We start from the raw sequence: 22,500 nt of genomic DNA, 5'->3' as shown, positions 1-22,500 counted from the left end.
AAATCCTTGAAAGATCTGGGCAGGGTCCCATCGGTGAGCTCCTCCGGCAGGCAAGGCTGCGATGGCTGGGTCATGTAGCCCGCATGCCCAGCCACCGCATGCCGAAACAGCTTTTGTTCGGCCGGATCGAGGGGGCTAAGCGGGCGCGGCACGGGCTAGAGAAGAGATGGAGTGATGTGGTACAGGAGGACGTGGAGCTGAGTGGACTTGCCGATGTCTGGTACCAGCGGTGTCAAGATCGGCCTCTGTGGAGGAGGCTCGTGATGGACGCTACTGGGCAGTTGGAGGCAGTCGCCCTCCAACAACAACGGAGGGCGGAGGAGCGACGCTCACAACAACGAGCGGAGCGCCGGGTGGCTAAAGCACAGCAGGTTGGCACAGTAGGGGGCACAGGTGGTGCATCAGCCAGTCATCTCAGTCAGTCGACCCGTGGCACCTGGGTCTGCCCCGTGACCTCCTGCCAGCGGGCGTTCGACACTTCACGTGGCCTCAGGGTGCACATAGCCTGGCACAAGCGTCGTGGTGACGTCACCGCCACTTAGTGGCGAATGGCGGTTGTTGTTGTTGTGTGTAGGTGTGTGTGTGTGTCTGTGTGTGTGTCTGTGTGTGTGTGTCTGTGTGTGTCTGTGTGTGTGTGTCTGTGTGTGTGTGTCTGTGTGTCTGTGTCTGTGTGTGTGTCTGTGTGTGTGTCTGTGAGTGTGTGTGTGTCTGTGTCTGTGTGTGTCTCTGTGTGTGTGTGTGTCTGTGTGTCTATGTGTGTGTGTCTAAGTGAGTGTGTCTCACCTCAATGATACTGTGCATGTGAGGGAGCAGCCTGTCCATCCGCACTGTGTGTGTGTGTGTGTGTCTGTGTGTGTGTGTGTGTCTGTGTGTGTGTCTGTGTGTGTGTCTGTGTGTGTGTCTGTGTGTGTGTCTGTGTGTGTGTCTCTGTGTGTGTGTGTGTGTGTCTGTGTGTGTGTGTCTGTGAGTGTGTGTGTGTGTGTCTGTGTGTGTCTCTGTGTCTGTGTGTGTGTGTCTGTCTGTGTGTGTGTCTGTGTGTGTCTAAGTGAGTGTGTCTAAGTGAGTGTGTCTCACCTCAATGATACTGTGCATGTGAGGGAGCAGCCTGTCCATCCGCACTGTGTGTGTGTCTGTGTCTGTGTGTGTGTCTGTGTGTGTCTGTGTGTGTGTCTGTGTGTGTGTCTGTGTGTGTGTCTGTGTGTGTGTCTGTGTGTGTGTCTGTGTGTCTCTGTGTGTGTGTCTGTGTGTGTGTGTCTGTGAGTGTGTGTGTGTGTGTCTGTGTGTGTCTCTGTGTCTGTGTGTGTGTGTCTGTCTGTGTGTGTGTCTGTGTGTGTCTAAGTGAGTGTGTCTAAGTGAGTGTGTCTCACCTCAATGATACTGTGCATGTGAGGGAGCAGCCTGTCCATCCGCACTGTGTGTGTGTGTGTGTGTCTGTGTGTGTGTGTGTGTGTCTGTGTGTGTGTCTGTGTGTGTGTCTGTGTGTGTGTCTGTGTGTGTGTCTGTGTCTGTGTCTCTGTGTGTCTGTGTGTGTGTCTGTGTGTGTCTGTGTGTGTCTCTGTGTGTGTGTGTGTCTGTGTGTGTGTGTGTGTCTGTGTGTGTGTCTGTGTGTGTGTCTGTGTGTGTGTCTGTGAGTGTGTCTGTGAGTGTCTCTGTGTGTGTGTGTCTGTGTGTCTGTCTGTGTGTGTGTCTGTGTGTCTATGTGTGTGTGTCTAAGTGAGTGTGTCTCACCTCAATGATACTGTGCATGTGAGGGAGCAGCCTGTCCATCCGCACTGTGTGTGTGTGTGTCTGTGTGTGTCTGTGTGTGTGTCTGTGTGTGTCTAAGTGAGTGTGTCTAAGTGAGTGTGTCTCACCTCAATGATACTGTGCATGTGAGGGAGCAGCCTGTCCATCCGCACTGTGTGTGTGTCTGTGTGTCTGTCTGTGTGTGTGTCTGTGTGTGTGTCTGTGTGTGTGTCTGTGTGTGTGGCTGTGTGTGTGTCTGTGAGTGTGTGTGTGTCTCTGTGTCTGTGTGTGTGTCTGTGTCTGTGTGTCTAAGTGAGTGTGTCTAAGTGAGTGTGTCTCACCTCAATGATACTGTGCATGTGAGGGAGCAGCCTGTCCATCCGCACTGTGTGTGTGTGTGTCTGTGTCTGTGTGTGTGTCTGTGTGTGTGTCTGTGTGTGTGTGTCTATGTGTGTGTGTCTGTGTGTGTGTCTGTGAGTGTGTCTGTGTGTGTGTATGTGTGTGTCTAAGTGAGTGTGTGTGTGTGTGTCTGTGTGTGTCTCTGTGTGTGTGTGTGTCTGTGTGTGTGTCTGTGTGTCTAAGTGAATGTGTCTAAGTGAGTGTGTCTCACCTCAATGATACTGTGCATGTGAGGGAGCAGCCTGTCCATCCGCACTGTGTGTGTGTCTGTGTCTGTGTGTGTGTCTGTGTGTCTCTGTGTGTGTGTCTATGTGTGTGTGTCTGTGTGTGTGTCTGTGTGTGTGTGTCTGTGTGTGTGTCTGTGTGTGTGTCTGTGTGTGTGTGTCTGTGTGTGTGTGTCTGTGTGTGTGTGTCTGTGTGTCTCTGTGTGTGTCTGGGTGTCTGTCTGTGTGTGTGTCTGTGTGTCTATGTGTGTGTGTCTAAGTGAGTGTGTCTCACCTCAATGATACTGTGCATGTGAGGGAGCAGCCTGTCCATCCGCACTGTGTGTGTCTCTGTGTGTGTCTGTGTGTGTGTGTGTGTGTCTGTGTGTGTGTGTCTGTGTGTGTGTCTGTGTGTGTGTCTCTGTGTGTGTGTGTCTGTGTGTGTGTCTGTGTGTGTCTCTGTGTGTGTGTGTGTCTGTGTGTGTGTCTGTGTGTGTGTCTGTGAGTGTGTGTGTGTCTGTGAGTGTGTGTGTGTCTGTGTGTGTGTCTGTCTGTGTGTGTGTCTGTGTCTGTGTGTCTAAGTGAGTGTGTCTAAGTGAGTGTGTCTCACCTCAATGATACTGTGCATGTGAGGGAGCAGCCTGTCCATCCGCACTGTGTGTGTCTGTGTGTGTGTCTATGTGTGTGTGTCTAAGTGAGTGTGTCTCACCTCAATGATACTGTGCATGTGAGGGAGCAGCCTGTCCATCCGCACTGTGTGTGTGTGTGTCTGTGTCTGTGTGTGTGTCTGTGTGTGTGTCTGTGTCTGTGTGTGTGTCTGTGTGTGTGTGTCTGTGAGTGTGTGTGTGTCTGTGAGTGTGTGTGTGTCTGTGTGTGTCTCTGTGTGTGTGTGTCTGTGTGTCTGTCTGTGTGTCTGTGTCTAAGTGAGTGTGTCTAAGTGAGTGTGTCTAAGTGAGTGTGTCTCACCTCAATGATACTGTGCATGTGAGGGAGCAGCCTGTCCATCCGCACTGTCTGTGTCTGTGTGTGTGTCTGTGTGTGTGTGTCTGTGTGTGTGTCTGTGTGTGTGTCTGTGTGTCTGTGTGTGTGTCTGTGAGTGTCTCTGTGTGTGTGTGTCTGTCTGTGTGTGTGTCTGTGTGTCTAAGTGAGTGTGTCTAAGTGAGTGTGTCTCACCTCAATGATACTGTGCATGTGAGGGAGCAGCCTGTCCATCCGCACTGTGTGTGTGTGTGTCTGTGTGTGTGTGTGTGTCTGTGTGTGTGTCTGTGTGTGTGTCTGTCTGTGTGTGTGTCTGTGTGTCTAAGTGAGTGTGTCTAAGTGAGTGTGTCTCACCTCAATGATACTGTGCATGTGAGGGAGCAGCCTGTCCATCCGCACTGTGTGTGTCTCTGTGTGTGTCTGTGTGTGTGTGTGTGTGTCTGTGTGTGTGTGTCTGTGTGTGTGTCTGTGTGTGTGTCTCTGTGTGTGTGTGTCTGTGTGTGTGTCTGTGTGTGTCTCTGTGTGTGTGTGTGTCTGTGTGTGTGTCTGTGTGTGTGTCTGTGAGTGTGTGTGTGTCTGTGAGTGTGTGTGTGTCTGTGTGTGTGTCTGTCTGTGTGTGTGTCTGTGTCTGTGTGTCTAAGTGAGTGTGTCTAAGTGAGTGTGTCTCACCTCAATGATACTGTGCATGTGAGGGAGCAGCCTGTCCATCCGCACTGTGTGTGTGTGTGTCTGTGTCTGTGTGTGTGTCTGTGTGTGTGTCTGTGTGTGTGTGTCTATGTGTGTGTGTCTGTGTGTGTGTCTGTGAGTGTGTCTGTGTGTGTGTATGTGTGTGTCTAAGTGAGTGTGTGTGTGTGTGTCTGTGTGTGTCTCTGTGTGTGTGTGTGTCTGTGTGTGTGTCTGTGTGTCTAAGTGAGTGTGTCTAAGTGAGTGTGTCTCACCTCAATGATACTGTGCATGTGAGGGAGCAGCCTGTCCATCCGCACTGTGTGTGTGTCTGTGTCTGTGTGTGTGTCTGTGTGTCTCTGTGTGTGTGTCTATGTGTGTCTCTGTGTGTGTGTGTGTGTCTCTCTGTGTGTGTGTGTGTCTGTGTGTGTGTGTGTGTCTGTGAGTGTGTGTGTGTGTGTCTGTGTGTGTGTCTGTGTGTGTCTAAGTGAGTGTGTCTAAGTGAGTGTGTCTAAGTGAGTGTGTCTCACCTCAATGATACTGTGCATGTGAGGGAGCAGCCTGTCCATCCGCACTGTGTGTGTGTGTGTCTGTGTCTGTGTGTGTGTCTGTGTGTGTGTCTGTGTCTGTGTGTGTGTCTGTGTGTGTGTCTGTGTGTGTGTGTGTGTCTGAGAGTGTGTGTGTGTCTGTGTGTGTCTCTGTGTGTGTCTGTGTGTCTATGTGTGTGTGTGTGTCTAAGTGAGTGTGTCTAAGTGAGTGTGTCTCACCTCAATGATACTGTGCATGTGAGGGAGCAGCCTGTCCATCCGCACTTCCAGCAGCATCACGAGGGCACGGCAGACGTTCTTGCGAACGTCCGAGTCTTCGTCCGTCGCCAGTGCAAACAGATTCTGTCGCAGAGAGACACGGGGAGGGAGAGAGACACGGGGAGGGAGAGACACGGGGAGAGAGAGAGAGAGACACGGGGACAGAGAGAGAGAGACACACGGGGAGGGAGAGACACGGGGAGGGAGAGAGACACGGGGAGGGAGAGAGACACGGAGAGAGAGAGAGACACACGGGGAGGGAGAGACACGGGGAGGGAGAGACACGGGGAGGGAGAGAGACACGGTGGGGGAGAGAGACACGGGGAGGGAGAGAGACACGGGGAGGGAGAGAGACACGGGGAGGGAGAGAGACACGGAGAGAGGGAGACACGGGGAGGGAGAGACACGGGGAGAGAGAGAGACACGGGGAGGGAGAGAGACACGGGGAGGGAGAGAGACACGGGGAGAGACACGGGGAGAGAGACACGGGGAGAGAGAGAGAGACACGGGGAGAGAGAGACACGGGGAGGGAGAGAGACACGGGGAGGGAGAGAGACACGGGGAGGGAGAGAGACACGGAGAGAGAGAGAGACACGGGGAGAGAGAGACACGGAGAGACACGGGGAGAGAGAGACACGGAGAGAGAGAGACACGGGGAGAGAGAGACACGGGGAGGGAGAGAGACACGGAGAGAGAGAGAGAGACACGGAGAGAGAGAGAGACACGGGGAGGGAGAGAGACACGGAGAGAGAGAGAGAGACACGGAGAGAGAGAGAGACACGGGGAGGGAGAGAGACACGGGGATAGAGAGAGAGACACGGGGAGGGAGAGAGACACGGGGAGGGAGAGAGACACGGAGAGAGAGAGACACGGGGAGAGAGACACGGGGAGAGAGAGAGACACGGAGAGAGAGAGAGACACGGAGAGAGAGAGGCACGGGGAGGGAGAGAGACACGGAGAGAGAGAGAGAGACACGGGGAGAGAGAGAGACACATGGGGAGGGAGAGACACGGGGAGGGAGAGAGACACGGAGAGAGAGAGAGAGACACGGGGAGAGAGACAGACACGGAGAGAGAGACACGGGGAGGGAGAGAGACACGGAGAGAGAGAGAGAGACACGGGGAGGGAGAGAGACACAGAGAGAGAGAGAGAGACGGGGAGAGACACGGGGAGAGAGACACGGGGAGAGAGAGAGACACGGGGAGGGAGAGAGACACAGAGAGAGAGAGAGAGACGGGGAGAGACACGGGGAGAGAGACACGGGGAGAGAGAGAGACACGGGGAGGGAGAGAGACACGGGGAGGGAGAGAGACACGGAAAGAGAGAGACACGGGGAGGGAGACACGGAGAGAGAGACACGGGGAGAGAGACACGGAGAGAGAGACACGGGGAGAGAGAGACACAGAGAGAGAGACACAGAGAGAGAGAGAGACACGGGGAGGGAGAGAGACACGGAGAGAGAGAGACACGGGGAGGGAGACACGGAGAGAGAGACACGGGGAGAGAGAGACACAGAGAGAGAGAGAGACACGGGGAGGGAGAGAGACACGGGGAGGGAGAGAGACACGGAAAGAGAGAGACACGGGGAGGGAGACACGGAGAGAGAGACACGGGGAGAGAGACACGGAGAGAGAGACACGGGGAGAGAGAGACACAGAGAGAGAGAGAGACACGGGGAGGGAGAGAGACACGGGGAGGGAGAGAGACACGGGGAGGGAGAGAGACACGGGGAGAGAGACACGGGGAGGGAGACACGGAGAGAGAGACACGGGGAGAGAGACACGGAGAGAGAGACACGGGGAGAGAGAGACACAGAGAGAGAGAGAGACACGGGGAGGGAGAGAGACACGGGGAGGGAGAGAGACACGGGGAGGGAGAGAGACACGGGGAGAGAGAGACACGGAGAGACACGGGGAGAGAGACACGGGGAGAGAGAGAGAGAGACACACGGGGAGGGAGAGACACGGGGAGAGAGACACGGAGAGAGAGAGACACGGGGAGGTAGAGAGACACGGGGTGAGAGACACGGGGAGATTAAAAAGTGGTGTGGTGTACAGTAGTGTAGTGTACAGTAGCGTAGTGCACAGTAGTGTTGTGTGCAGTAGTGTACAGTAGTGTTGTGTACAGTAGTGCACAGTAGTGTACAGTAGTGTACAGTGGTGTTGTGTACAGTAGTGTACAGCAGTGTTGTGTACAGTAGTGCACAGTAGTGTACAGTAGTGTAGTGTACAGTAGCGTAGTGCACAGTAGTGTTGTGTGCAGTAGTGTACAGTAGTGTTGTGTACAGTAGTGCACAGTAGTGTACAGTAGTGTACAGTGGTGTTGTGTACAGTAGTGTACAGCAGTGTTGTGTACAGTAGTGCACAGTAGTGTACAGTAGTGTAGTGTACAGTAGCGTAGTGCACAGTAGTGTTGTGTGCAGTAGTGTACAGTAGCGGTGTGTACAGTAGTGTACAGTAGTGTACAGTAGTGTAGTGTACAGTAGTATACAGTAGCGTACAGTAGTGTTGTGTACAGTAGTGTACAGTAGTGTTGTGTACAGTAGTATACAGTAGTGTTGTGTACAGTAGTGTACACTGGTGTTGTGTACAGTAGTGTACAGTAGTGTTGTGTACAGTAGTGTACACTGGTGTTGTGTACAGTAGTGTTGTGTACAGTAGTGTACAGTAGTGTTTCGCGCAGCGTTACCTCTATGAACGGATCGATGTGAAGCATGAGAGCCTGCGTCCGGCTGATGATGAACTGGTTCACGCACGCGATGGCGTGCGAGCTGGGGGAGAGACACGGGGAGACACGGTGAGAGAGACACGGGGAGACACGGTGAGAGAGACACGGGGAGACACGGGGAGACACGAGGAGACACGGTGAGAGAGACACGGGGAGAGAGACACGGGGAGAGAGACACGGGGAGACACGGGGAGAGAGACACGGGGAGAGAGACACGGGGAGAGAGACACGGGGAGACACGGGGAGAGACACGGGGAGAGAGACACGGGGAGAGAGACACGGGGAGACACGGGGAGACACGAGGAGACACGGTGAGACACGGTGAGACATGGGGAGACACGGGGAGAGAGACACGGGGAGAGAGACACGGGGAGAGAGACACGGGGAGAGAGACACGGGGAGAGAGACACGGGGAGAGAGACACGGGGAGAGAGACACGGGGAGAGAGACACGGTGAGAGAGACACGGGGAGAGAGACGCGGGGAGACACGGGGAGACACGGTGAGACACGGTGAGAGAGACACGGGGAGAGAGACACGGGGAGACACGGGGAGACACGAGGAGACACGGTGAGACATGGGGAGACACGGGGAGAGAGACACGGTGAGAGAGACACGGTGAGAGAGACACGGGGAGAGAGACACGGGGAGAGAGACACGGGGAGACACGGTGAGAAAGACACGGGGAGAGGGACACGGGGAGAGAGAGAGACACGGGGAGACACGGTGAGAGAGACACGGGGAGACACGGGGAGACACGGGGAGAGACACGGGGAGAGAGACACGGGGAGACACGGGGAGAGACACGGGGAGACACGGGGAGAGAGACACGGGGAGACACGGGGAGAGACACGGGGAGAGAGACACGGAGAGACACGGGGAGACACGGGGAGACACGGGGAGACACGGTGAGACACGGTGAGACACGGAGAGACATGGGGAGAGAGACACGGGGAGACACGGGGAGACACGAGGAGACATGGTGAGACACGGGGAGAGAGACACGGGGAGAGAGACACGGTGAGAGAGACACGGGGAGAGAGACACGGGGAGAGAGACACGGGGAGAGAGACACGGGGAGAGAGACACGGGGAGACACGGGGAGAGAGACACGGGGAGACACGGTGAGAAAGACACGGGGAGAGAGACACGGGGAGAGAGAGAGACACGGGGAGACACGGTGAGAGAGACACGGGGAGACACGGGGAGAGACACGGGGAGAGAGACACGGGGAGAGAGACACGGGGAGAGAGACACGGGGAGAAACGGGGAGACACGGGGAGAGACACGGGGAGACACGGGGAGACACGGGGAGAGAGACACGGAGAGACACGGGGAGACACGGGGAGACACGGGGAGACACGGTGAGACACGGTGAGACACGGAGAGACACGGGGAGACACGGGGAGAGAGATACGGGGAGACACGGTGAGACACGGGGAGAGAGACACGGGGAGAGAGACACGGGGAGAGAGACACGGGGAGAGAGACACGGGGAGAGAGACACGGGGAGAGAGACACGGGGAGAGAGACACGGGGAGAGAGACACGGGGAGACACGGGGAGAGAGACATGGGGAGAGAGACACGGGGAGAGAGACACGGAGAGACACGGGGAGACACGGGGAGACACGGTGAGACACGGTGAGACACGGGGAGACACGGGAAGAGAGACACGGGGAGAGAGACACGGGGAGACACGGGGAGACACGGTGAGACACGGGGAGAGAGACACGGGGAGACACGGTGAGACACGGGGAGAGAGACACGGGGAGAGATACACAGAGAGACACGGTGAGACACGGGGAGAGAGACACGGGGAGAGAGACATGGGGAGAGAGACACGGGGAGAGAGACACGGGGAGACACGGTGAGAAAGACACGGGGAGAGAGACACGGGGAGAGAGAGAGACACGGGGAGACACGGTGAGAGAGACACGGGGAGACACGGGGAGAGACACGGGGAGAGAGACACGGGGAGAGAGACACGGGGAGAGAGACACGGGGAGAAACGGGGAGACACGGGGAGAGACACGGGGAGACACGGGGAGAGAGACACGGAGAGACACGGGGAGACACGGGGAGACACGGGGAGACACGGTGAGACACGGTGAGACACGGGGAGAGAGATACGGGGAGACACGGTGAGACCCGGGGAGAGAGACACGGGGAGAGAGACACGGGGAGAGAGACACGGGGAGAGAGACACGGGGAGAGAGACACGGGGAGAGAGACACGGGAAGAGAGACACGGGGAGAGAGACACGGGGAGAGAGACACGGGGAGAGAGACACGGGGAGACACGGGGAGAGAGACACGGGGAGAGAGACACGGGGAGAGAGACACGGAGAGACACGGGGAGACACGGGGAGACACGGTGAGACACGGGGAGACACGGGAAGAGAGACACGGGGAGAGAGACACGGGGAGACACGGGGAAAGAGACACGGGGAGACACGGTGAGACACGGGGAGAGAGACACGGGGAGACACGGTGAGACACGGGGAGAGAGACACGGGGAGAGATACACAGAGAGACACGGTGAGACACGGGGAGAGAGACACGGGGAGAGAGACACGGGGAGAGAGACACGGGGAGAGAGACACGGGGAGACACGGTGAGACACGGGGAGACACGGGGAGAGAGACACGGGGAGAGAGACACGGGGAGAGAGACACGGGGAGAGAGACACGGGGAGAGAGACACGGGGAGACACGGGGAGACACGGTGAGACACGGGGAGACACGGGGAGAGAGACACGGGGAGAGAGACACGGGGAGAGAGAGACACGGGGAGAGAGAGACACGGGGAGAGAGACACGGGGAGAGAGACTCTGTCTGTCTCTGTGTGTGTGTCTGTGTGTCTCACCGTATCTTGGGGCTGGAGTGCTTGAAGAACTGCAGAAACTTTGGGATCATCACGTTCAGAGGCCTCTCCAGAACCTCACTGTCCAATATCTCAGCAGAATCCTCACAAATCTTCTGAAGAGCACCAAACGCTCCCTGACAGAGACACCGGGAGGACACGGACACACAGACACACACTCACTTAGACACACACACTCACTTAGACACACACTCACTTAGACACACACACAGACACACACTCACTTAGACACACACTCACTTAGACACACACACACACACTCACTTAGACACACACTCACTTAGACACACACTCACTTAGACACACACACAGACACACACACAGACACACACTCACTTAGACACACACTCACTTAGACACACACACAGACACACACTCACTTAGACACACACTCACTTAGACACACTCTCACTTAGACACACACTCACTTAGACACACACACAGACACACAGACACACACTCACTTAGACACACACTCACTTAGACACACAGACACACACTCACTTAGACACACACTCACTTAGACACACAGACACACACTCACTTAGACACACACTCACTTAGACACACTCACTTAGACACACACACACAGACACACACTCACTTAGACACACTCACTTAGACACACACTCACTTAGACACACACACACACTCACTTAGACACACACTCACTTAGACACACACTCACTTAGACACACAGACACACACTCACTTAGACACACACTCACTTAGACACACACACAGACACACACTCACTTAGACACACACTCACTTAGACACACTCACTTAGACACACACTCACTTAGACACACTCACTTAGACACACACTCACTTAGACACACACTCACTTAGACACACACTCACTTAGACACACACACACAAACACAGACACACACTCACTTAGACACACACACAGACACACACTCAGTCACTCACACACAGACACACACAGACACACAGACACACACAGTCACACACACACACACACAGTCACACACACACAGACACACACAGACACACACACACAGAGACACAGTCACACACACACATACACACACACACAGACACACAGACACACACACAGACACACACACACACAGACACACACACAGACACACACACACAGACACACACACACAGACACACACACAGACACACACACAGACACACACAGACACACACTCACTTAGACACACTCACTTAGACACACACTCACTTAGACACACACTCACTTAGACACACACACTTAGACACACAAACACACACACACTCACTTAGACACACACTCACTTAGACACACAGACACACACTCACTTAGACACACACTCACTTAGACACACACACAGACACACACTCACTTAGACACACACTCACTTAGACACACACACAGACACACACTCACTTAGACACACACTCACTTAGACACACACTCACTTAGACACACACACAGACACACAGACACACACTCACTTAGACACACACACACAAACACAGACACACACTCACTTAGACACACTCACTTAGACACACACTCACTTAGACACACACACAGACACACAGACACACACTCACTTAGACACACACACACAAACACAGACACACACTCACTTAGACACACTCTCACTTAGACACACACTCACTTAAACACACACACTTAGACACACACTCACTTAGACACACACACTTAGACACACACACTTAGACACATACACACAGACACACACTCACTTAGACACACTCACTTAGACACACTCACTTAGACACACACACAGACACACACACACTCACTTAGACACACACACACACTCACTTAGACACACACTCACTTAGACACACTCACTTAAACACACACACACAAACACAGACACACACTCACTTAGACACACACACACAAACACAGACACACTCACTTAGACACACACTCACTTAGACACACACTCACTTAGACACACACTCACTTAGACACACACACACTTAGACACACACACACTTAGACACACTCACTTAGACACACACTCACTTAGACACACACACAGACACACAGACACACACTCACTTAGACACACACTCACTTAGACACACACACACAAACACACACTCACTTAGACACACACTCACTTAGACACACAGACACACACTCACTTAGACACACACACACTTAGACACACACTCACTTAGACACACACTCACTTAGACACACACTCACTTAGACACACACACACACAAACACACACTCACTTAGACACACACACTCACTTAGACACACACACACAAACACAGACACACACTCACTTAGACACACACACACAAACACACACTCACTTAGACACACACACTCACTTAGACACACACACACAAACACAGACACACACTCACTTAGACACACTCACTTAGACACATACACAGACACACAGACACACACTCACTTAGACACACACTCACTTAGACACACACACAGACACACACACAGACACACACACAGACACACAGACACACACTCACTTAGACACACACTCACTTAGACACTCACTTAGACACACACACACAGACACACACTCACTTAGACACACACTCACTTAGACACACTCACTTAGACACACACACAGACACACACACAGACACACACTCACTTAGACACACACTCACTTAGACACACACACACAAACACACACTCACTTAGACACACAGACACACACTCACTTAGACACACACTCACTTAGACACACACTCACTTAGACACACACACTCACTTAGACACACAGACACACACTCACTTAGACACACAGACACACACTCACTTAGACACACACTCACTTAGACACACACTCACTTAGACACACACTCACTTAGACACACACACTTAGACACACACTCACTTAGACACACACACAAACACAGACACACACTCACTTAGACACACACACACAAACACACACTCACTTAGACACACACACTCACTTAGACACACAGACACACACTCACTTAGACACACACTCACTTAGACACACACTCACTTAGACACACACTCACTTAGACACACACTCACTTAGACACACACACTTAGACACACACACTTAGACACACACACAAACACAGACACAGACACACAGACACACTCACTTAGACACACACACTTAGACACACACACACACAAACACAGACACACAGACACACACTCACTTAGACACACTCACTTAGACACACACACTTAGACACACACACACAAACACAGACACACAGACACACACTCACTTAGACACACACTCACTTAGACACACACTCACTTAGACAGACTCACTTAGACACACACTTAGACACACACTCACAAACACAGACACACAGACACACACTCACTTAGACACACTCACTTAGACACACACTTAGACACACACACACAAACACAGACACACAGACACACTCACTTAGACACGGACACAGACACACAGACACACACTCACTTAGACACACTCACTTAGACACACTCACTTAGACACACACACAAACACAGACACACACTCACTTAGACACACACTCACTTAGACACTCACTTAGACACACACTCACTTAGACACACACTCACTTAGACACACACTCACTTAGACACACAGACACACAAACACACAGACACACACTCACTTAGACACACTCACTTAGACACACTCACTTAGACACACACACAAACACAGACACACAGACACACTCACTTAGACACACACACACACACACAGACACACACTCACTTAGACACACTCACTTAGACACAAACACAAACACAGACACACAGACACACACTCACTTAGACACACACACTTAGACACACACTCACTTAGACACACACTCACTTAGACACACACACACACAAACACAGACACACACACAAACACAGACACACACTCACTTAGACACACACACACAAACACACAGACACGCACTCACTTAGACACACACACTTAGACACACACAAACACAGACACACACTCACTTAGACACACTCACTTAGACACACACACACAAACACACAGTCCCAAACACACACTCACTTAGACACACACACAGACACACACACAGACACACTCACTTAGACACACACTCACTTAGACACATACACTCACTTAGACACATACACACTCACTTAGACACACACATACTCACTCACTTAGACACTCACTCAGACACTCACTCACTTAGACGCTCACGCACTTAGACACACACTCACTTAGACACAGACACACTTAGAAACAGACACACTTAGACACACACTCACTTAGACACGTATACCCAAACACACACTTATACACACTCACTTAGACACATACACAGACACACAAACACACTTAGACACACACACACACAGACACACAGACACACAGACACTCACTTAGACACGGACACAGACACACAGACACACACTCACTTAGACACACTCACTTAGACACACACACACTCACTTAGACACACACTCACTTAGACACACACTCACTTAGACACACTCACTTAGACACACTCACTTAGACACACACTCACTTAGACACACACTCACTTAGACACACACACACAAACACAGACACACAGACACACACTCACTTAGACACACTCACTTAGACACACTCACTTAGAGACACACACACAAACACAGACACACTCACTTAGACACACACACACAAACACAGACACACACTCACTTAGACACACTCACTTAGACACACATTTAGACACACTCACTTAGACACACTCACTTAGACACACACAAACACAGACACACAATCACTTAGACACACTCACTTAGACACACACACTTAGACACACACACTTAGACACACACTTAGACACACACTCACTTAGACACACACACACACAAACACAGACACACACACAAACACAGACACAGACACACACTCACTTAGACACACACACACAAACACACAGACACGCACTCACTTAGACACACACACTTAGACACACACAAACACAGACACACACTCACTTAGACACACACACACAAACACACACACACAAACACACAGTCCCAAACACACACTCACTTAGACACACACTTAGACACACACACAGACACACTCACTTAGACACACACTCACTTAGACACATACACTCACTTAGACACATACACACTCACTTAGACACATACACACTCACTTAGACACACACATACTCACTCACTTAGACACACACATACTCACTCACTTAGACACTCACTCACTTAGACACTCACTCACTTAGACACTCACTCACTTAGACGCTCACTCACTTAGACACACACTCACTTAGACACAGACACACTTAGAAACAGACACACTTAGACACACACTCACTTAGACACGTATACACAAACACACACTTATACACACTCACTTAGACACACATACACAGACACACAAACACACTTAGACACACACACACAGAGAGACAGAGACACACATAGACACACACACACAGAGACACACACAAACACACACAGTCACTTAGACACATACACACAGTTACTTAGACACATACACACAGACACACAAACACTCACTTAGACACACTCACTTAAACACACACACACTCACTTAGACACATACACACAAACACAGACACACACTCACTTAGACACACTCACTTAGACACAAACACACACTCACTTAGACACATACTAACTTAGACACACAAACACACACTCACTTAGACACACAAACACACACACACTCACTTAGACACATACTAACTTAGACACACAAACACAGACACACACTCACTTAGACACAAACACACACACACTCACTTAGACACACAAACACAGACACACACTCCCTTAGACACACAAACACAGACACACACTCACTTAGACACACTCACTTAGACACATACTAACTTAGACACAAACACAGACACATACTAACTTAGACACACACTCACTTAGACACACAAACACACACACTCACTTAGACACAAACACAGACATACACTCACTTAGACACATACACTTAGACACACTCACTTAGACACACACTCACTTAGACACACACTCACTTAGACACACAAACACACACACTCACTTAGACACATACACAGACACACAAACACAGACACACACTCACTTAGACACTCACTTAGACACATACACAGACACACAAACAGACACACACTCACTTAGACATACTCACTTAGACACATACACACAGACACACAAACACACTCACTTAGACACACTCACTTAGACACAAACACACTCGCTTAGACACACACTCGCTTAGACACACTCGCTTAGACACTCGCTTAGACACACAAACACTTAGACACACAAACACAGACACACACTCACTTAGACACACTCACTTAGTGGGTGGGTGGGTGAGTGAGTGAGTGGGTGAGTGAGTGGGTGAGTGAGTGGGTGGGTGGGTGAATGAGTGGGTGGGTGGGTGAGTCAGTGAGTGGGTGAGTGGGTGAGTGAGTGGGTGAGCGTGGGTGGGTGAGTGGGTGAGCGAGTGAGTGGGTGGGTGGGTGAGTAAGTGCGTGGGTGGGTGGGTGAGTGAGTGGGTGGGTGAGTGAGTGGGTGAGTGAGTGGGTGAGTGGGTGAGTGAGTGGGTGAATGAGTGAGTGAGTAGTGAGTGGGTGAGTGGGTGAGTGAGTGGGTGAGCGTGGGTGGGTGAGCGAGTGAGTGGGTGGGTGGGTGAGTAAGTGGGTGGGTGGGTGAGTGGGTGGGTGAATGAGTGAGTGGGTGAGTGAGTGGGTGAGTGAGTGAGTGAGTGGGTGAGTGGGTGAGTGAGTGGGTGAGTGAGTGGGTGAATGAGTGAGTAGTGAGTGGGTGAGTGGGTGAGCGTGGGTGGGTGAGCGAGTGGGTGAGTGGGTGAGTGAGTGGGTGGGTGAATGAGTGAGTGGGTGAGTGAGTGAGTGGGTGAGTGGGTGAGTGGGTGAGTGAGTGGGTGAGTGAGTGGGTGAATGAGTGGGTGAATGAGTGAGTAGTGAGTGGGTGAGTGAGTGAGTGGGTGAGTGAGTGGGTGAGTGAGTGAGTGGGTGAGTGAGTGGGTGAGTGAGTGAGTAGTGAGTGGGTGAGTGGGTGAGTGAGTGGGTGGGTGAATGGGTGAGTGGGTGAGTGAGTGAGTAGTGAGTGAGTGAGTGAGTGGGTGAGTGAGTGGGTGGGTGAGTGAGTGGGTGAGTGAGTGAGTGGGTGAGTGAGTGGGTGGGTGAGTGAGTGGGTGAGTGGGTGAGTGAGTGAGTGAGTGGGTGAGTGAGTGAGTGAGTGAGTGGGTGGGTGAGTGAGTGAGTGGGTGAGTGAGTGGGTGGGTGGGTGAATGAGTGGGTGAGTGAGTGAGTGGGTGAGTGAGTGGGTGAGTGAGTGGGTGAGTGAGTGGGTGAATGAGTGAGTAGTGAGTGGGTGAGTGAGTGGGTGAGCGTGGGTGGGTGAGCGAGTGAGTGGGTGGGTGGGTGAGTAAGTGGGTGGGTGGGTGAGTGGGTGGGTGAATGAGTGAGTGGGTGAGTGAGTGAGTGGGTGAGTGAGTGGGTGGGTGAGTGAGTGGGTGAGTGAGTGGGTGAGTGGGTGAGTGAGTGGGTGGGTGAATGAGTGAGTGGGTGAGTGAGTAGTGAGTGGGTGAGTGAGTGGGTGGGTGGGTGAATGAGTGAGTGGGTGAGTGAGTGAGTGGGTGAGTGAGTGAGTGGGTGAATGAGTGAGTGAGTAGTGAGTGGGTGAGTGGGTGAGTGAGTGGGTGAGTGAGTGGGCGGGTGAGTGGGTGGGTGGGTGAGTGGGTGGGTGAATGAGTGAGTGGGTGAGTGAGTGGGTGAACGTGGATGGGTGAGCGTGGGTGGGTGAGCGTGGGTGAGTGAGTGAGTGGGTGGGTGAGTGAGTGGGTGAGTGGATGAGTGTGTGGGTGAGTGAGTAGTTGAGTGTGTGGGTGAGTGAGTGGGTGAGTGAGTGGGTGAGTGAGTGAGTGGGTGAGTGAGTGGGTGAATGAGTGAGTGAGTGGGTGAGCGTGGGTGGGTGAGTGAGTGGGTGAGCGAGTGAGTGGGTGGGTGGGCGAGTGAGTGGGTGAGTGGGTGGGTGAATGAGTGAGTGGCTGAGTGAGTGAGTGGGTGAGTGAGTGAGTGAGTGGGTGAGTGGGTGAGTGGGTGAGTGGGTGAGTGGGTGAGTGAGTGAGTGGGTGAGTGAGTGGGTGAGTGGGTGAGTGAGTGGGTGAGTGAGTGGGTGAATGAGTGAGTGGGTGAGTGGGTGAGTGAGTGGGTGAGCGTGGGTGGGTGGGTGGGTGAGTGGGTGTGTGAGTGAGTGGCTGAGTGAGTAGTGAGTGGGTGAGTGGGTGAGTGAGTGAGTGAGTGGGTGAGTGGGTGGGTGGGTGAATGAGTGAGTGGGTGAGTGAGTGAGTGAGTGGGTGAGTGAGTGGGTGAGTAGTGAGTGAGTGAGTGGGTGAGTGAGTGAGTGGGTGGGTGAGTGGGTGAGTGAGTGGGTGAGTGAGTGAGTGAGTGGGTGAGTGAATGAGTGAGTGGGTGAGTGAGTAGTGAGTGGGTGAGTGAGTAGTGAGTGGGTGAGTGGGTGAGTGTGTGAGTGAGTGGCTGAGTGAGTAGTGAGTGGGTGAGTGGGTGAGTGAGTGAGAGGGTGCGTGGGTGAATGAGTGAGTGGGTGAGTGAGTAGTGAGTGGGTGAGTGAGTGGGTGAGTGAGTGAGTGAGTGGGTGAGTGGGTAAGTGAGTGGGTGAGTGGGTGAGTGAGTGGGTGGGTCAGTGGGTGAGCAAGTTGCTCACCTCACAGGTGTTGTAGTCATCAGAGTCTAGGAGTGTGCACAGTTTGGGGAGCAGCTCCGGCCAACTCTGAAGTTCACCTCGAGATGCGATGGTGGTGATCAGGATGCCTGCACACCACCATCGCCATCACCAACATCATCAACATCACCATCGCCATCACCATCATCATCGCCATCACCATCATCAACACCACCATCGCCATCACCACCATCATCATCACCATCATCAACACCATCATCACCATCATCGCCACCATCACCACCATCACCATCATCACCACACCAACATCACCATCATCACCATCATCATCATCACCACCACCATCGCCATCACCAACATCATCAACATCACCATCATCGCCACCACCATCGCCATCACCAACATCATCACCACCATCGCCATCACCAACATCACCAACATCATCAACATCACCAACATCACCACCATCGCCATCACCAACATCATCACCATCATCGCCACCACCATCGCCATCACCAACATCACCAACATCATCATCAACATCACCAACATCACCACCATCGCCATCACCAACATCACCACCATCATCACCAACACCATCATCAACACCACCATCGCCATCACCAACATCATCAACAACACCATCATCAACATCACCACCATCGCCATCACCATCATCGCCATCATCACCACCATCATCGCCACCATCGCCATCACCATCACCAACATCGCCATCATCACCACCATCATCGCCATCACCATCACCATCGCCATCACCAACATCACCACACCACACCACCATCACCATCACCAACATCATCACCACCATCATCAACATCACCACCATCGCCATCATCAACATCACCACCATCGCCATCACCAACATCATCAACATCACCACCATCGCCATCACCAACATCATCACCAACACCATCACCAACATCACCATCATCATCACCAACACCATCACCATCATCACCAACATCACCATCACCAACATCATCACCATCATCATCAACATCACCACCATCACCAACATCATCACCATCACCAACATCATCACCATCATCATCAACATCACCACCATCGCCAACATCAACACCACCATCACCATCACCACCATCGCCATCATCAACATCAACACCACCATCACCATCATCAACATCACCACCATCGCCATCACCAACATCATAAACATCATCATCACCAACATCACCAACACCACCAACATCACCAACACCATCATCACCATCATCACCAACATCACCACCATCGCCATCACCAACATCACCGCCATCACCAACACCATAATCACCAACATCATCACCATCACCAACATCACCACCATCGCCATCACCAACATCATAAACATCATCATCACCAACACCACCATCATCACCAACATCATCATCATCATCATCACCAACACCACCATCACCATCATCACCATCACCACCACCATCATCGCCATCACCATCATCAACATCACCAACACGACCAACACCACCATCATCACCATAACTATCATCAACATCATCACCAACACCATCATCACCATCATCAACATCACCAACATCATCACCATCATCACCAACACCACCAACACCACCAACACCACCAACACCACCATCACCATCATCACCATCATCACCATCACCACCATCATCACCACGATCATCATCACCAACACGACCAACACCACCATCATCACCATCACTATCATCAACATCATCGCCATCACCATTATCACCAACACCACCAACACCATCATTACCATCATCAACATCATCGCCATCACCATCATCACCAACACCACCATCATCAACATCATCGCCATCACTATCATCACCAACACCACCACCATCATCAACATCACCATCATCAACATCATCGCCATCACCATCATCATCACCAACATCACCATCATCACCACCATCATCATCTTTATCACCACCACCACCATCATCAACATCATCACCACCACCACTATCACCAACATCACCATCACAATCATCATCATCTCTGAGCAGCTGGCTGGCTGAGTGAGTGGGTGAGTGAGTGGCTGAATGAGTGGCTGAGTGAGAGGGTGAGTGAGAGGGCGAGTGAGAGGGTGAGTGTGTGGGCGAGTGTGTGGGTGAGTGTGTGGGTGAGTGTGTGGGTGAGTGTGTGAGCAAGCGTGTGGGCGAGTGTGTGGGTGAGTGTGTGGGCGAGTGTGTGGGTGAGTGTGTGGGCGAGTGTGTGGGCGAGTGTGTGGGCGAGCGTGTGGGTGAGTGTGTGGGTGAGTGTGTGGGCGAGTGTGTGGGTGAGTGTGTGAGCGAGCGTGTGAGCGAGCGGGTGAGCGAGCGGGTGAGCGAGTGGGTGAGCGTGTTGGTGAGCGTGCGGGTGAGTGAGCGAGCGGGTGAGCGTGCGGGTGAGCGTGCGGGTGAGTGAGTGAGCGGGTGAGTGAGTGTGTGGGTGAGTGTGTGAGCAAGCGTGTAGGTGAGCGTGTGGGTGAGCGTGTGGGTGAGCGTGCGGGTGAGCGAGTGGGTGAGTGAGTGGGTGAGTGAGTGGGTGAGCGAGTGGGTGAGCGTGCGGGTGAGTGAGCGAGCGGGTGAGCGTGTTGGTGAGTGTGCGGGTGAGTGAGTGAGCGGGTGAGCGTGTGGGTGAGCGAGTGAGCGGGTGAGCGTGTGGGTGAGCGTGCGGGTGAGCGAGCAGGTGAGTGAGTGAGCGTGTTGGTGAGCGTGCGGGTGAGCGAGCGGGTGAGCGTGCGGGTGAGCGAGCGAGCGGGTGAGCGAGCGGGTGAGCGTGTGGGTGAACATGCGGGTGAGTGAGTGAGCGTGTTGGTGAGCATGCGGGTGAGTGAGCGTGCGGGTGAGCGAGCGAGCGGGTGAGCGTGCGGGCGAGCGAGTGAGCGAGCGGGTGAGCGAGCGAGCGGGTGAGCGAGCGTGCGGGTGAGCGTGTGGGTGAGCGAGTGAGCGAGCGGGTGAGCGAGTGAGCGAGCGGGTGAGCGAGCGAGCGGGTGAGCGTGCGGGTGAGCGAGTGAGCGTGTGGGTGAGCGGGCGCTCCCGCTCACCAATGGTGGCTCGTATGAGTGGGCTGGGATCTCCAATGCTTGTGAGGCACTCCCTGCGGATGAATTCTGCCACTGCACAGGGGAATCCCTGGTAGTGAGCCTTGACATTGTTCTTGAGGATGAGGCCACTCAGAGATCGTGTGGGTTCATCTAGAGACACACACACACAGAGACACACACACAGAGACACACAGAGACACACACACAGAGACACACACACAGAGAGAGAGACAGAGACACACACACAGAGACACACACACAGAGACACACACACAGAGACACACACAGAGAGAGACAGAGACACACACAGAGACACACACAGAGACACACAGAGACACACACACAGAGACACACACAC

The 22,500-nt window shown here is 52.8% G+C and overlaps 1 protein-coding gene across 2 annotated transcripts in view; it reads right to left on the bottom strand.

Annotated features, from left to right (window-relative positions):
- LOC116936903 (transportin-1-like) overlaps positions 1-22,500 on the bottom strand; it is an 80,552-nt gene that overhangs the window by 47,825 nt on the left and 10,227 nt on the right. For both annotated transcript variants that reach the window (XM_076057850.1, XM_076057851.1), the window contains 5 exons: positions 22,143-22,292; positions 19,112-19,218; positions 10,366-10,499; positions 7,463-7,544; positions 4,736-4,858 (listed from right to left, as the gene is read on the bottom strand). In XM_076057850.1, coding sequence (XP_075913965.1) covers positions 4,736-4,858; positions 7,463-7,544; positions 10,366-10,499; positions 19,112-19,218; positions 22,143-22,292 — 596 coding nt within the window. The remainder of the gene's footprint in view (positions 1-4,735; positions 4,859-7,462; positions 7,545-10,365; positions 10,500-19,111; positions 19,219-22,142; positions 22,293-22,500) is intronic.

Source organism: Petromyzon marinus, chromosome 85 (assembly GCF_048934315.1).
Source record: "Petromyzon marinus isolate PM22_M1 ecotype Great Lakes invasive population chromosome 85, UKy_Petmar_22M1.pri1.0, whole genome shotgun sequence".
Classification (NCBI taxonomy): Eukaryota; Metazoa; Chordata; class Hyperoartia; order Petromyzontiformes; family Petromyzontidae; genus Petromyzon; species Petromyzon marinus.
Note: the sequence above shows the minus strand (reverse complement) of the source record. Positions and strands in the feature narration are given on the sequence as shown.